The 16,981-nt window shown below is 42.9% G+C and overlaps 2 protein-coding genes across 6 annotated transcripts; both read right to left on the reverse strand.

Moving 5' to 3' along the window:
* Positions 1-8,128, reverse strand: gkap1 (G kinase anchoring protein 1). 3 transcript variants are annotated; one of them, XM_072681079.1, is made up of 12 exons: positions 8,055-8,128; positions 6,379-6,614; positions 5,864-6,025; positions 5,688-5,765; positions 5,443-5,575; positions 5,311-5,339; positions 4,247-4,399; positions 3,898-3,984; positions 2,425-2,488; positions 2,219-2,289; positions 2,020-2,097; positions 1-1,166 (listed from the first exon to the last, which is right to left on the reverse strand). In XM_072681079.1, exons 2-12 carry the CDS (start codon positions 6,604-6,606, stop codon positions 1,125-1,127), a joined length of 1,125 nt encoding a protein of 374 aa, XP_072537180.1. In that variant the 5' UTR covers positions 6,607-6,614; positions 8,055-8,128; the 3' UTR covers positions 1-1,124. The 3 variants fall into 3 exon arrangements, with proteins under 3 accessions (XP_072537180.1, XP_072537181.1, XP_072537182.1); XM_072681080.1 differs by having other exon boundaries at positions 8,060-8,122; XM_072681081.1 differs by lacking the exon at positions 5,688-5,765.
* A 358-nt stretch (positions 8,129-8,486) lies between these two features.
* On the reverse strand, positions 8,487-15,670 carry qng1 (Q-nucleotide N-glycosylase 1). 3 transcript variants are annotated; one of them, XM_072681084.1, is made up of 5 exons: positions 15,449-15,670; positions 13,420-13,757; positions 12,064-12,320; positions 10,475-10,670; positions 8,487-9,715 (listed from the first exon to the last, which is right to left on the reverse strand). In XM_072681084.1, the coding sequence occupies exons 2-5, from the start codon at positions 13,754-13,756 to the stop codon at positions 9,486-9,488; spliced, it is 1,020 nt and encodes a 339-aa protein (XP_072537185.1). In that variant the 5' UTR covers position 13,757; positions 15,449-15,670; the 3' UTR covers positions 8,487-9,485. The 3 variants fall into 3 exon arrangements, with proteins under 3 accessions (XP_072537185.1, XP_072537183.1, XP_072537184.1); XM_072681082.1 differs by having other exon boundaries at positions 15,410-15,670; XM_072681083.1 differs by lacking the exon at positions 15,449-15,670 and having other exon boundaries at positions 13,420-15,116.
* Positions 15,671-16,981: the final 1,311 nt, after the last annotated feature.

Raw genomic sequence — 16,981 nt, forward strand, 5'->3', positions numbered from 1 at the left:
TCAGTGTAAAAAGATTTTATTGTGTGGTTTATATACTCATGCTTTAAAGTGTTGCCTGCATTTAGTTTGCTTCTTCTGATGGAGTGCGGCAGTGTACCAACTCCTACCAGCTACAGAAGTTCATTACCAACATTAATGGTGACTGTGGAGAAGTCAAGGGCTCTCATTAAACCCTCTCACGCTGTAAGACAACACACTTCATGAGTACAGCCGGCAGATGTGCTTTAAAAAAAAAAAAAAAAAAAAAAAAAAAAAAAAGTAGATTAGTCTCTTTATTGAAAGGAACTCGATATTACATTCACCCCTTGAGCTTTCAGTGTGGAGCAGCACAGGTGTGGCTTGTTTTGTAGTGGACATGAAGTGGCACATTGTCGCCAGCAGGAGGCAGAGCATTCCAGAGAAGACAGCATGAATGTAGAAACGGTTGAGCTGTTGACACCGGATTAGGTGATGTTTTGTATTTTCTTTATACTGGTTTGGTTTTAAAAGGCAGCACAGACACAACAAAGCCATCAGAACGACAAAGTCGCCCATAGGACAACATGGGTGAACTATCGTGATGCTTTTGGCAAACTTAAATACGGACAATTCCTTCCTGTTTGACTCCCGTTAAGCCATCAGGCATTTGAACATATTCAAACAGTCTGGTTGTGACCAATGAGGAGACGTAGAGTAGCACCTGTAGCACAGACCTTACGTCTCTCTTGCTTTTAATCAATTAGGCAGAGTATTCATAGGAAACCAGTCAGTCATCAAGTGTTGGGGGGCCAATACAGAAATGCAAAAAAACGTGTGTGTGTGTGTGTTTTACAGGTTAATCAGACAGAAGCAGACTGGGACCACCCAGCTCCTGAAAACACAAAAACAGCAGCACACAAGGGCAAGTTCTACCCACAGCCTAGATGAGATAATTGCAACCGTGAGGAGACAGAAGACTCACTTGTTGTTTGACACAGAGAGCATTTCTGGGACTTGTCAGAGTTTCAGAGAGAAGACGAGAAGTGTGTGTGGTATGTATCGTGGGAGTGGGTCAGCGATGACAACCCAAAAAAAACAAACAAACAAAAAAAAAAAAGCCAGATGTTGAAGCACTAAAACTGTTGATTTCCTTTCGTGTTGTCTCTTCATGAATCTCCCTCTGGTCCCTTCTTCCCCTTCCGGTTGGTCTGCCGAAACAAACACAAGTGTAAATCTACCTTCGGACACACTCATAACACAAGCCATAGCCTCAAAAAGTGTAAAAGTGTGAACCTCTGGATAACTTTTAAAAGTTTAAAGAACCACTAGACAGCGTGTTTGTGTGGGCTTATGTACCAAAAACAGGCATAGTTCATTCCAGCATAGTCCATTTCCAACATTTTGTATCCCTTAGAATTAAACACGCTGTGCCTTTAAGACTGTATATATGTAAATGACCACCTTCTGATTGGTTGCCTGTATTGTGCCTAGGGTTGCAGCTGTATACCGGTTTTAAATATACCCTGGTATGAAAATTGATGGTCATTGTATCATGTACAAAACTACAAAAGGATTTTTGAGCGATGCCACAAAAGAAGCACTTCTAGTTTCATAAAGAACCATTTTTGTAAGGTGACCTTTCAATTGATCAAGAACCTTTGCATCAAGAGACTTCTTGGGGCAATTTACTCTCGTCTCTGGGGGAAAAAAAAAAAAAGTTTTTTGAAACCAAAAGTGGTTCTTCTATGGCACCTCTCAAAGAACCTTCTGTACCTTTATTTTTAGGTGTGTCAAAAAGTCAAAACAGGCAACAGGGAGGTACTTACAGTACTCACTCGCAATCACAGCTGTTTCCCATAAGCTATCTTATCTTTTCTTTTCAGGTTCTTGTGCTGAAGAGCTCTCTCTGTCCTGCCACTGACTGCATGCTTTTTCTAATGAGAAAACCAGCAACCTAACTGACCCAGACTGAACTGACTTATTTTAGCACAGGTTTCTTCATTGTGAACTCTACAATAAGCTGAAGGACTAAGACGCATAAGAGCAGGAGAGACTTCTTACCTGATGTTTGGGTTGTTCTGATTGCAAGCCCTTCACCTTCGATCGCTCCTGTTCTAATGCTGCATGCAGTAATGTCACCTGAGGAGAAGACATACATGGGTTTACAACTAAACTCCCTGTTTAGGGACTCGGCCAATAGTGTCACCAATGGCTTCTATTTCAAAGACATTGCAAAAACATAACAGACAATGTGTGGTACCTGTGACGTCAGCTCCTCTTTGATGTTCAGAAGCTCGTCCACTTGCTGCAGGATTTCTGCTTTGTCCTTCACTGAGAAATAAGATTAGTCGTACCATAACCATATTAAAAAAAGGTTTGGCTCATGCCTGCATAACTTAAATTATAGCCTTCTATGGTGGTAGAGTATGAACACCGACCCATGATATGCAATAGTCTTGTACTCACTCTCTCCTTGTTGAAGCATCTTAAGTAACTGGGAATTTCTGGCCTTCACTTCTTTATATCTCTCCTAAAGAAGACAAATAGATAAACAGACTCTTGATATAGATACAAACACCAGTAGCATCTTAAATACCGTTTTTAAATGACACACCAAAAGTGGGCGTGTCTTAAACCCAAAATTCAGTCGGTCTAGATTTTAGAACTGGAACCAGAGTCTTTTTTGTTTCTAATTAAGTTAATCTGGCTCCTCAGGGCCTCCAGTGTAAATGCACACATGTCTTCCCAAGGTCTAAGAAACTCCTGCTGTATTTCACCAGTATTGCACTCCTCTCCACATAGAATAAGTGGTCCTACAAGTGGCAAGGCTTATGTCACTGTTCCTCTCCCTGTGAGGGCAGAGCATGAGTCTTGTAGCACTGCAAGGAAGAGACAGGGTTAGCCGAGCTGCTCCTCTGTGACGGGCAAAGCTATAGGGAGCCTCAGAGCTCAGAGCCTAGAAGATGATAACCGACGTAGGACATCTTCGTGAGGTCAAGTCCAAGCTTGAAGCTCGAAAAGAGCTGCATAACGTTCACAATCCCAGTGTGACCGCACCCTTTAACCTTTTTAATTCTGCTGGGAAACTAAGAAACCTAGCTTTACTTTTCCGTCACCACCTGTGAATGAGAGCTATTTGCTGAAGGAACTTCTGAATTATCGCCAAACTCCTCATCAGTAGGTTTGTCTATGCATGGCTGTATAGACTCAATTCTCCCTGCATGCATCTTTACGCCATGTGTATCTCAAAAATGTAACTTCGTAGTCTCGCGGCTGTGTGCATCGCCATAACAAACAAAACACCAGTGATAAAGGGCTGTCAGTCACACACATCCATTAGAATATTAAGGCCACGCCCAGACAGATTACTGATGGGTGCACTAAGGTGACTTTTGAGGAGTGTTGTATCATATTTCTGCTGTGTTTTGTATTAAGAGTGTAGTTTTTGAAAAATAATTTAATATTTCAAGATGTGGTTCCAGGGGCTGTTTCCCTCTTTTCATAAGAAGATTGTAACATAGATACTGGAGACTGACAAGTCTGAGGACATTTCTTTAACACAGTAAAGTATTAGCAGGCAAAGTAGGCACATCTGAGTGGTCTGCTAGGGGAGTAGCATCTCGACGGCAGACAAGAAGAGACTGAACAAACTTATAAAGAGGCCGACCGGCTCTGTCCTGGGAAGCCTCTTAGACCCAGTGCAGGTTGTGGGAGACAGGAGGATGATGGCCAAGCTGGCATCATCCCCTCCCCCCCACAGGGCACAGCAGCAAAGCGATGTAGGGAGAGAGTGCCATCTACCCACCCTGGAGAGAGCAAGGCCAACTGTGCTCTCTCAGGGCCTCAGACTTTTTGACTTTTATTATTATTATTATTATTATTATTAATATCAAAGACATAAACCTGTGGCAGTCAAAGAGTGTTCCGATCACCACTTACCTCCCACTGCGAAATGGTCTTCTTCATCTTTTCAATTTCCCGGTCTTTCTTTTCCAACTCAAACTTTAACTGTTCGGTTCTGACATCCTTAGAGGAGAATCGAGAGAAACTGTGTGTTATACTGAATGTCTGGCAACTTCAAGTTATAATGCATGCTTCAAATTTGAGGGTCCTAATCATATACACTGTATACGGTTCCATACAAGGTGGACACTGAAGCTCAGAGTAAATAAAAAGTAGACGTTAAACTGATTCCAGATCAGAACTTTGACTCAGATTCGCTCTGACTCATTGTGAACTCTACAGGTTTGAAGCACTGCTTCAGTGAAGGACTGGCCCAGACTCTCACCTGCTCTTGTTCAGAGGAGGTGTTGACCTCATGGCCGGCGCTGCTGCTGTACTGCTCTCTGCGCTTGTCTCTCTGCACGATCCGACTCACATCGTCCTCCAGCTGGTTGAAGAACCTCTCTTCTCGGGCCGCTGGGTTCAAAGGCTTCGGCTCCTGATGTAGAGACAGAGTGTGCGAAAGATAGAGGGGAAAGGAGAGAGCTACTAATATAATCACAGTACTTCTCACCTATGTAACTTGGCAGAATTGCATTCATTCATTGCATCTCATTTTGGCAAGCAGTTCAACACAAACTATACTGAATGTCTAACAATTAAAGGTGCCCTAGCATGGAAAACTATCTCATGGTCCCACTAAAGTAAAACACAGCTGTAACACAGACTGATTCCAAAACCCCAAAACACTTGTTTTCACTTGTTTTATTCACACTCCCAGAATTTACATACTCCCAGCCCGCTAGTGAAGGACTGAAGCTAAAAACAACGGTTACTTCAGAAGAGTCGGGAAGTGAGGCTAAAAAGGCAAAAACCAGCCTTTGCTCCAGTTGAGTTGGTTAAAAAAATACCAACTGGAGCAATTGTTGTGGAGATCTTAGATAAGTTAGCAAGCCGGCTAAACACCACAACACAGATCGTGCCGCAGCTGACTGAGGCTCAAATCTAACACGTATAAATGGATAAAGCCTCAAATATAAGAGCACAAAGTCGGGTGAATGGTCTTAGGAGTGTTGCTGACTGGTTTCAGGTTCATTAAGTCAATGGTTCATCTTTGCTCTGTCCTTCAGTTGAACTCTGTGTCGCTAAACTCATCTACGATGGGGTTGTTTGTTTGTTTTTTTTTTCACCACCTGTTTTCAGTGTATGGCATCAATATTTTTTAACACAGCTGTATGTGGTATTACAGTTATACCACCCATGACTGTTTACATTTCAGTATATAACAGAAAACAAAATTATCACAGGACTTGTATATCAAAAGTCAAATGGCCAAGAACAATAAAAAAAAAAAAAAATTATAATAATAAAAAATGCCCTCCCTTGTATCTAACTACACAAGACACTCACCTCTTTCTCTGGCCTCTTACTCAGCGGATCTGGAATAGAAAAGCTCAGTTAGCATTTCTTACATCACGTGCGCTTTCATACATACACAAAAGTACACATACACACACACTCACACACACAACAGATTCTCACCCATGCCTCCTTCTTGCTGAAAGTCTTTCAGAGACACTGTGATGCGCTTGTCCTTGCCCTGCTGGTTCTTCTTCTTGTCTTTCTTCCCCCCTCCTTTGGACTTTGGTGACGGTGTTTCCACACTGGCAACATCCTGCACACAAACACACCATACTGCTGCCTGAGCAAATACAAATAGCACGACTGATTCAACAGTGGTCTACATGATGTTTTACCAGCAGTGCAGACAAAACTCAATGATTTACCTTTTTCTGCTGCTCAAATTCTAGTTTACTCAGCATTAAGGCCTTTTCCAAATCCGCCTCGTACAACTCGCTGGTCAGCTACATAACCAACAAAGATTTAATCAGAAGTCAAATATGTCCACAGGAGAGAAGACGACGAGAGAGGCCAAACAGACCGACAGAACAAACATTTTCACCTGTTCATCTCTCTGTTTCCACTCCTGCCAATTCTCCTGGGGGGCTGACGGGCGATCCTTGGCTGTAGGCTGCAGCAGATCATTAGCTACACCCTGCAGAGTTAGCGTAGAAGGTGGGGCTGAGGACTTTTGAGGCAGCTTCTTGAAGGCGAGGCTCCTGAGCTGCAGAGGAACACACAAAAATATACATAGGGTAAAGAATCTGTGTAGAATTCTTATTTTATTTGATATAAATGTATAAAGATTTTCCCTTTTGCTCCCAATTTGGTACTGCCCATGTACCCACATTTATAGCTCCCCTAGCACACTGATGGCAAAGCGGACATGGCTGGGGATTCAAACTTGTAACTCCCGGGGCCATAGTGGTACCGCATTAGACTGCAGAGCTACTCTGAGCCCCCATCTGTGAGTATTTTCATTTCAAACAGACATGCACCTACAAAAAATGAAGACCAATCTGACTGCATACGTTAGATCATCACTGACACCTCTCTCCATCTTTCGCTCTCATTCACCTCATTAGTTTCACTTTGCTGCTGCTCCTTCTTCCGTTTCTTCTTCTCCTTCTTCTTCTCAGTGTTCTGGTTAGTTTTGGCACTGGAAGATTTCCCTGAGCGTGACTTCCCAGCTTCACGGCCCCCTTTAGGCTTGCCCACATCAGAGTCCGAGTCGGAATCAGAGTCCACCTGCAGCAGGGCGAAGCGAGACGCTGTGGTGGGGACTGAGATCATCGTGGATGTCATAGTGTTTTCTGCAAATGGAGATGTCAGAGTTAGGTTAAACCCCATTAAGAAATTTCCATTACAACTTGTCTCGCTAAAGCACTGATCATCTGCATTGCTCTCATTTTTATTCTGGGATGTTTAATGTGGGTAACAAAATGAACGCTCCATTACTACCAACATCAACAGTACCCACTCACTGTCCACTCTATTAGACAAAAGCATCATCTGTTGCGGCAGTTTGCGTTGGTCACCCTCTCATCTTTCATCTGGTGTGGTGTGGTGGCGTCCTGGCTGTGGCAAGGACGCCACCCTACACCAATACAAGTCCTTGAAGTCCTTGACCTCTAATGCTACATTTGCCTTCCTGTGTAACATCTGGATAAGAAGAGTGTCAAATATGTACCTGAACAAATGTGAGATGTGCACGGTCAGTTAAAAGAGCTTATCCTGCTTTTGCTGGGGTAACTGTCTCTACCGTCCAGCTGAGGCTTTCTACTAGATCCTGGAGCATTGCTCTTGTGAGTGAGGTCAGGATGTTAGACGATCACCACCCCACCTCATCCCAAAGTACTGGGTGGAGCACCATCATATTATCATCCCAGAGGACACAGTTCTTCCACTGCTCCACAGCTCAATGCTGGGGGGCTTTATACCCCTCTAGTCCACGCCTGGCATTAGATATGATGCCAGTAGTGTCATGTCCATCTGCTCCTGAGAGTCCTGCTCTACTGGCAGCACTTCTCTTAAGGGATTAGACAAGCTGTGTGTGTGTGTGTGTATGTGTGTGTGTGTGTGTGTGTATTTCCTCACTCACTAGAAGAGGTCTCCACAAAATGTGGACATACAGCTAGCTAGCGTACCTCACATTTGGGTGTATAGCTAGGTGGCTGAGGATAAAGCTTCCTGTGGTCAACAAATGTGGTCAACAGCAGTTGCTATTGATGTTTCTGTCCTTTAGTGAGTGGAAATCGTCCGAAATACCCAACAATATTAGTAACAATCGCGATTAATGGAAATCTAACCATAAAATGAGCAGGGGCTGGACTGCGGTTAGCTGCCAGCCTCACCGCTGTAAAATCACAGCACTGGAGCAGCGAGCTAACAGGTTACTGCAACCCCGCTGCCGTTAACTTACTCATCAGTGACAAACGTCGTCAAAGTGGACAGAAACAGTCCTAAAACTCCTGCTTTTATCACGTAATGAACCCCGTGCCTCTACTGGAAGTTTCGCCGTTGTGTTTTGTGGGTGCGTTAGCCGTTAGCTGGCACTGTATGGCATTGTTAGCTAGCTAGCTTCCCTGCTAGCTGTGTCACCACTACCCTGCACTCTCCCAGATTCCTCCCTCATCCTAACCCTTCCACGCCGTGCTCCTGCCCCACATCCATCCAGCACGTTTCATAAGCCTGCCATAAGCCAACTAATGAACTTTCAGAGGTTGTAAGTCGAACAAGTGGTAAACTTTCACCTGACCAAAGTCTTGGAACAGCCGCTGATTGTCGCCAAGAGCAGACAGGCTGAAACTGCAAACCCTACGTTGGCCGAATTGGACAAACAAGTAGCGTCCTCAAGAACGCGTTTCGAAATAGCTGTTTTCCTCATGAGCATTATACAACCTTAGATCACTGATATTATTTGATTGGGTGTTTCAAACGTGTGCATACAATAAAAAAAATGTAAAAATAAAATTATTATATTAAAAATATATATATCACCACAATTACCTCACCTTTACCCTGATGAGGAGACTCAGGCTTTCCCCAGCATCCCACCTACTCCTCTGTTAGGATCATTTCCTGAAATGATGCTTTTAGAAATTCAAAATATTCTACCTAATGTTCATTAAAGCAGTTGTATCTATACATATACATTATATACAGGCTTTAAGGAAACACAACTTGTCAGAACACCGGATTCACAGAAGTGTCTTAAGGAAAAAATAGATGTCCTTTATTATTATTTTTTATTGTTTAATAAAGTCCCCAGCCCCATTTAACATTTAATTTAAGACATATATATATAAATGGCAACTTTACAGGCAAGGGAGAAACTTCCAATGGAGCTGGTCATTTTGGAGCATTTCTATTGGTCATGAAATTCTGTAAAGTGCTAGAAATGCCAGATTTTAATTTTGTTGAAAAGTGAAAACCGGTAAAAACAGAGATATAAGGTTTCGAATTTGGGATGTGTTCATGTTATAGGACAAGAAGAACAATGGAATTCATCTTTATAAGAGCATAGGACTTTTCTCAAGAACACATGTATGAAAATTGTTAGGCAGATATTAGTGGATGAGCACCATTATCTTTTGAACCTCTCTGCCCACTTATTCAGCCTGACCTGTTGGAAGACTGACCGCTTGGGTCCCCTGCACCTGCGTCAGACCGGCTGCCACCTACCAGACTGATGACCAGGCTCCCCTGCCACCCGTGCCAGACCAGCTGCCTAATGACCGTGCTCAAATTTTTACGGACTCTAATTATCTGCCGCTATTATTATTGCCACCATCAACTATTATTTTTCTGACCATCTCTACTATGACTATATTAGTTATCTTATATTATGCTTATGTTGCACACCTGAGCAGTAGAACAGTCTTGTGTGGTGGTTTGGTGACTTTTATCAATAATTGATAAATAGTTCTGATCAGAGGAGGATGGATCCCCCTGTGAGTCTTGGGTCCTCCCAAGGTTTCTTTCTCCAGCTCTGAGGGACCTTTGCCCTTGCTGTGCTCACTGAGGGTCTTACTGATTCTGTTTTTAGTCTCTGTAAGGCAACTTCCTCTTGTGTCATTTTCAGTGTTTTTTATTTAAAACAAATGTAAACACTGGAGTGGAATGATGGGCAGACTGAATCGATGATTCCCCCGTAAACCGGGAAGAGCATTCGGTCCTTCATTTCAGTAGTAGATGCAGCGTGTGTGGTGTATGGGGATGTGAGCCATTTCTTTGTGATGCTGTTTGGCATAAGGCCACAGATAGAAGTCGATGAGAGCTGAGTTTATGCTGCAGCTCTTCCCATCTCTCTCCTGCACCAGGTCCCACAGGCGACTCCTGATTCTCTCCACACACCAGATGGAGCAGCCTCGGATTTCCACTTCTCTCCTCTCGCCGGAGCTCAGAACCTCACCTAGAAATGGCAAGAATAAAGAATCAGTACAATCGACAGGCAAGACGAGCTGTCTATGTAGTCCATATCTGAATTGACTCCCTACTCGCATTTAATAGGGAGCACATGGCTTTCATGACCTTAGTAGAGTCTTCTTAGGTGGAATAGAGCCATTAAAATGAACAACTATGGGTAAGAGCATCTCCAAACTGACAAAGCTTATTCAGTGTTCCTAATCAGCAGTGGTGTGTGGTCCACAGAGGGACAGATCATAAACTGAAGACAGGATGCTGGTCGCGCAAAGCTTTATTGACGCACCAAGGCAACAAAGACTATCCTGTCTGGTCTAAACCAACAGAAGGGCTACTGTGGCACAAGTCCCATCAATTTTTAATGATGTTTGCTGGAGGAATGTAGAAGTCAGAGTGCCCCTGTTAACCCCTGTCCATCATTGAAAGCTCCTACAATAGACACACAGCCTCAGAACTGGACCATGGAGCAATGGGAGAAGGTGGCATGGTCCGTTGAGGTCGGTTTATGGTGAAGATGCGCTGGAAACAGTCTAAACAAACTGCGGATCAACCTGCTATAACATTTTGGCGTCAGATACCACAGGCCACCTTCAGAGAATCCTGCCCCATAAAACCTGAATCCAACCTAGACTGATCAACTGAACGTGTTTCAGAGGCCTCAAAGTAGACCAAAAGCACTTTGAGGAAATGGCAAGGATGGTCATTCGTTTTGGGTATAGACCAGTATGAAGATAAGGACCCAACTCACCCTTTTTCAGGGCGTCCATAAGCGCGTCCGAGTAGCGCAGTGCCCCCAGGTAGACGAGGGCCTGCGGTACTCTGTAGTCCGCAAACATGGTCAGATAGTCCAGGTTTGGTATGTCCCCTTCCTGCCTGGCCTCCATAATCCCCCAAAAATCGGCCACCAGGATCTGAGCCCGCTTATAGAAGGAAATCTTCTTGCCCTGGATTATCAGTGTTGATGGCAAGACAAGATGTATGAACACAAAAGATGCAATCAGTCAGTGCAGGTGATTATGAGGATCTGTAGCTAAACTGAAAACATTACCCATCAGTACATCTGTTATAGATCTACTCACTTCCTACAGTAATCTCCAGACTGTCAGTTTCAAGTTTAAAGGCCAGTAAAACCTTCTGATGAAGCTGATATGCACATTTTTGGTGGCAGCTAGCTAATGTTGCTGTTAGAAAGCTAAACTTGCTACGATAGCTGTTTTTAAATCATTATTATAATGGAGAGAGTGGATCTGTCCAGAGATGACAGAGACGACTAGTCAGATGAGGAAGGCTAAAGTTTTAAAGTTAACAAAGCAGCTACCTGACCGTCCTGTTAGCTACTTTCCATCAGTGGCTTCTTTTTCTGGTCAAAATGACTAAAACATCTAGCTAGCATTTCGTCTGGAACTGCTATTGTCTGTACAGTCTGGTCTGTTGGATCTTATTAAGCTAGTGGCCCTCTGATTTGGTTATACTGTAAACTACCCGATAGCTCTGGCTTTAGCATTCACCACTAACTAACCGGTGTCTTCAACCAAGAAAAAAGCTTGTATGATAGCTGTGGTAAGACTGAGCCTAATGCTAACTCTAAAGCTAGCTTGCTTGTATTTGTATAACATAAATAATCGTGAATACTGTCAAATCGATAAGGCTGAGCGATAAAATGCTCTATAATAGTAGCTACATTAACTCAGCTTCTATTGTACTGTACTGAATAGTTGTATAATGACTAGCATGCTAGCCTGAGGCTCTTACATACGCCAGCTTATGGTTACAGTGATAGATAGGGACACTATGAAGCACAATTCTTGTTTTAAATATTGGATTTATTGAATATGATGTTGAGTGCTTTAATATGTTGAAAATATAAACATTAATATTAACAATAATTTAATAATTAATAGGAAAAATATTAATAATTGGTATTAATAAAAGGGGTACACTTATTTAGCATTTTTTCTGTATCGAAAAATGCTGTTATAGTGAATTGATGGCCTACAATTAAATGTTTTGTAAACGTTTTAGGTTGAAAGGGCCCATATCATGGACAAAAAATATCTTGATATTTTAAAAAAAAAGTTTTATATACTTTTTAAATACTTTTCAAACATTTCGAAAAGCATCATTCACTTTCTAGTTTTTCATCAACCAAGACTGTGTTATAAATAACATGAACGTATTTACTTACGTTAATCATTCATGTTTTTGCACTTTAAAGCAGCAATATGCGAAAACTGGTATTTTTGCTACTGGGCTCCCCCTACAGTTGGGGAGTGTAGAATTCACTTTTACACCACTGCTGCAAATACAAATCAACCAGTCATCATTTTCTTTGTTTACCTCATAGGTGGCTTCATCCCTGTATGACGGTATATTATCCACAATGTAACGCACCATCCTCTCCGCGTCATTCTGTCCGTGGCTAATGAAGTTCCGGAAAGATCCGCCATGCTGCATGAGCACCCGCCCCGCCTCAGTGAGGGCCTGGTGGCGCTCCTTTAGCATGGGCATGGGCGTGGCACTATCAGAGCGAAGGACACGCCCCAGCTCCGCCTCACTGATCTGAGAGAAGTAGGCAGGGTCTGTAATCGGCACGCCTACAGGAACAGGAGAAAGAACATCAGCAGGTTCGGAGGAAAAGGTCACTCATGTTAATAGCTCACCCCCTTTAATCAGAAATACTGGTGCTGTAGACTGAATTAGAGGAATTATGTGTCATTATGTTTTTATATTTGTGTTGTTTTATATACTATATTAACATATAGATTTTAGATTTACATATAATACATCTATATAATTTAGGCAAAAGGGTATTTTAAGTGGTGACAAAAAATGTAGCTGCAGATTCACCAATTATCAATTTATGTCATCAATTTATTATAAATTGTGTTTATTTATTATATTTATTTTTATTTACATCAATTTACATAAATGTTAATAACCTCTTTCAAATATACAAGGCATCCCAGCTGCTAATTATTAGCTATATTACTGTTGCTATAGAGCAGGGGCCTATTATCAGTTCAGTATTGAACCATGGCTATTTATTTAAGGTAGGCCTTCAGTGAGGACCAGTGATTAAAGCCCTGAGTAATTGATGACAGGGTAGCGGGTTCAATACCAGGGCTTGGCAAGCTGCCACTGTTAGGCCCTTGAGCAAAGCCTTCACCCTTCCTGCTACCCGGGCACCGCAGCAATGGCTGCCCACCGCTCCGGGCACGTTTGCTCACTAGTGTGTGTTCACTGGAAGGATGGGTTAAAGTCAGAGTCTTGTGGCTCGCCTCCAGCGTTTTCCATTTCTAACAACTCACTGAATCCTGGTTAAACTACCACTGGCATTCAGTCTGCGTCATGCCTAGGACTTCTAGAAAGCCTGCCTGTGATGCATTAATCAGAACTGGTCCCAAATATTAGAAATCAAAAGACTGGTCGATTCCACTGTGTAGTTTTATAGGTGGTTTATCTGATGCCTAAGACCTTCATTCCAGCTCCTGAAGGCCTAACCAATGGGAAAGCTTGCTTGGTTTATCTAACGCTTATCCTTTCCATCTAATAACCAATATAAGAATATTAGAATTTATAGAATTAGTCTAAGAATATATTTAGACTAAAAATTAGACCTGTATTTTATCCTTCAGAAATCATGAAGGCCCGAAGGTTCCCTCTACTACTACAGAAAACTGCAGATGCATGTACCCTCATCTAAAGCTCTGGTGACGGCCGCACACAAAGACATGTATCCACGATAGGTGCTTCCTTTGTAGATAACTTCACACTGCTGGTCTTCTCTGTCTGGCCAGAAGGAGAAGTTCATGGTGTCCGTCACGAACACCCAGTTAATGGCCGTGTCTGTGTCTGGAGGGGGAGCCAGCGGGTTCATCTTCTTCCAGCCGCTGGCCGTAAACGCCTCCTCGTCTTTCAGTCCATACAGCATCTCTGCTATGCTCTTAACCCCCTCCTCGTCCACAAACACATCCCTGCTCCGCTCCGCCACAAACTGGCCAGACTCTCGAGGAGACAGCGGCTGCTCCATTCTGCATCAAATACAACATTATATGGATCATAATTACGGTTATGTTTTAATACATAGCAGTTATGGGGCTGTTATGGTTATACTACACTGGCTCTAAAGTACAATCTATGTGGTCAATCACAATGCAGATAATCTACATACACCATATGTCCATATGTTTGCGGACAGCCCTTCTAATGCATGCGCTTTAGCTGCTTTAACTTGCACCCATTGCTGACACAGATGTGCAAATGCGTACATGCACACACAGCTTGTCTAGTCCTTGTATAGAAGTACTGCCAAAAGAATAGGACTCTTTGGAGCAGATAAACATGAACCTATTGGCCACATGCTGTCTAATACCAGGCGTTGCCTAGAGGAGTGTAAAACCCCCAAGCCTTGAGCTGTGGAGCAGTGGAACTTTGATGGATGGTGCTCCATCACTTCCAACACTTTTTGTGATAAGCTGGGGGAGTTGAGGATAAGGTAATATGGTGATCATCCAACATTTTACATTTAAGGCATTTAGCAGACGCTCTTATCCAGAGCGACTTACAAAAGTGCTTTGCTATTTACCCAAGAAAAACCTCAGCTAGTTTAAATAGACTAAAAATTCAAAGATCCTCTAAGTTTAGACACTACTAAACACAAGTCAGTAAGGAGACCACTCTGCTATTCGCCCAAGTACTCTCGGAAGAGGAGGGTCTTCAGTCTGGGTTTGAACACAGCGAGCGTTGGACTCTGCCGTTCGGACACCCAGGGGAAGTTCGCTCCACCACTTCGGTGCCAGGACTGAAAAAAGCCTGGGCGCTTGTCTTCCGTGGATTTTGAGGGATGGCGGGTCGAGCCAAGCCGTACTTGAAGCTCGAAGGGCTCTTGGTGCGGATCGGCTTTTGACCATTGCCATCAAGTACAGAGGGGCTGGTCAGTTCTTGGCTTTGTAGGCCAGCGTCAGGGTTTTGAATCTGATGCGGGAAGCAGCTACAGGAAGCCAGTGAAGAAAACGCAGCAGTGGAGCGACATGACTGAATGTCACTGATCTCACTAATGCTCAGCAATGCTCCTCCGAAATCTAGCAGAAAGACAGTTAGTCCAACAAGCAGGTGTCCCAATACTTTTCGTTATATAGTGTATATCAACATCCTGGCCTTACTAATGCTAAAACGTCTAGGTCCAGATACCTGGAAATGAATGTTAATTAATGAAAAGACCTCTAATTTAGTTCTGACTACATGTATGCACTCAAGATATGTGCAGTTATAGTCAATAGTCAGAAATACAGTATAAATATAAATAATTATGATCTTGTAAAACTAACTGTAAATGCATTTTACTAATAAAAATATAATATATAGATAAGAGAGCATGTGAATTCATGTAAAATCAATGGTAGCCATAAAAGGTCCTGCCAATACGACTGGTCAGAATGGCTTTATAGATCTGCAGATCTCATATTACTATAATAAACATTCATAAATTCATAAATCCATAGTGGATACCCCACATCAGAACGTCTAGTAAAAACTGCATTACAGAAATCCCGAATTTGAGGGAGTTACAGGTTGCAGCACTGGCTAAAACAACCGGCCATAAAAACTCAGTGAAGCCTCCCCTCAAACCTGCAGCCCTAAACTTCTGCTGCTCACACTTCAGAGACTGGCGAGCCTCACACACCTGTTCACGCTCCTGATCTGCAGAGCAGAAAATACACACCAGAACTTCCCAGACTAACTCCACAGGTGAAGAGACCACAAGGTGGTGGGTGCAGGTGGTATGACGAAGGGAGTGGTGCGAAGACCACCAGAGCAAAGTACGTTCATTCAGCACTACAGGCGCTTCTCCTCTAGTAAAGGCTTTAAACGGGAGGGATGGCGCCCCCCAGTGTAACGGAGCGCCCAGGATCTTCCGGCTTCTGCTTCAGTCGGTCTACAGCACGCTATTAGGAAACCAGCGGGTTAGGATCCTTACATCCTAGGACTAGAGCTACTGACCTGGGGTCAGTTTTAGTGGAGAGATTTGAGTCATTAAATAATTACTGCACATCCTACCGCAATTTAGCCCCGCCCATCACGCTGGAGTCAGAAGTTTCAGAAGGCAGCCAACCAGAAGAGACCTCATTAACATATATTTTGTTTAATAAAAGTGCATCTTCCATTTTTTACATAATTTTGGAGCATTTTTGTGGGTCCATTCTTAATCAAATTTGGTCAATGTAACGTATGGTCAGATTCATAAACACCAAGGGACTAGGTTTTGCATGACAGCAAAATATGAGAATTACAGACACCTCTAACTCACTAGCCCACTACTGTTAACAAAAGCCCTTTTGAAGCTAAACTAAATGGCCACTTCAGGAGATTATCAGAGTAAGGCAAAAAAAAAAAAAGGCTAGAAGCTAACGCTGGCCAACCGAGTGAAGGACCGCTGCAGGCCTCTGCCTAACACCCTGGGGAGAGCCGGAGAAGTGACAGGTGCTAAGCTAGCCAGCAGCTCACCCTATTAGACCCAACTCCAATGTCTTCAGCTAGCTCACCAAACACCCTGCCAACTGGGAACTGAGGGGACTGGGAAAAGCCCACTGTGAAAAGAAAACCAGTGGGTTTCAGTCTGAGGCAAAATAACAGGGCATCTATCATCAACATGAAGGCTGTTCATTTACCAAATGACCAACAGAGCTGAAAGAATTTCATAAAAACTGGCATATTTTATTTTTGACAAATGACAAAACTCTACAAATGTATCTGGGAGAGAAAATTCAAAGAATGAGTAAAAAAAAAAAAAATTAAAATATGCAAACAAAAAAAAAATAATAATAATAAAACTAGAAAGAGGAACTCAAATTACTGCTCTGCCCAACAATCTGAAGTACAACGTCAAACCCTCTCTTTCTCCTCAACCCCCCCCCAAAAAAAAAAAGATGATTGTGGGCCTCATTTTAGAGTGGTAGACCTACAAAACTTCCAGAGGTAGAGCAAATCCAAGAAACACTGGGCTCCTATAAACCCAGTGACCGAGTGGAAAAATTAAAAGGATACACAACCACCAACATCAAGATCTTTTCTCCAGGCTTCACAGCTGCAATGAAGCCTAGAGGAGACTACGGCAGAGGAGAGACCAACACACTGACAGAACAGGTACGGGTACTCTGATGAACACACCAATTTTATCCCATATAAATCACTGGATATTTACATATAATTTTCTCCGTACAGACCAAATATATTTTTTCTTCAACTCAGTAAAAGA

The sequence above is a fragment of the Salminus brasiliensis genome, chromosome 6 (assembly GCF_030463535.1).
Source record: "Salminus brasiliensis chromosome 6, fSalBra1.hap2, whole genome shotgun sequence".
Lineage (NCBI taxonomy): Eukaryota > Metazoa > Chordata > Actinopteri > Characiformes > Bryconidae > Salminus > Salminus brasiliensis.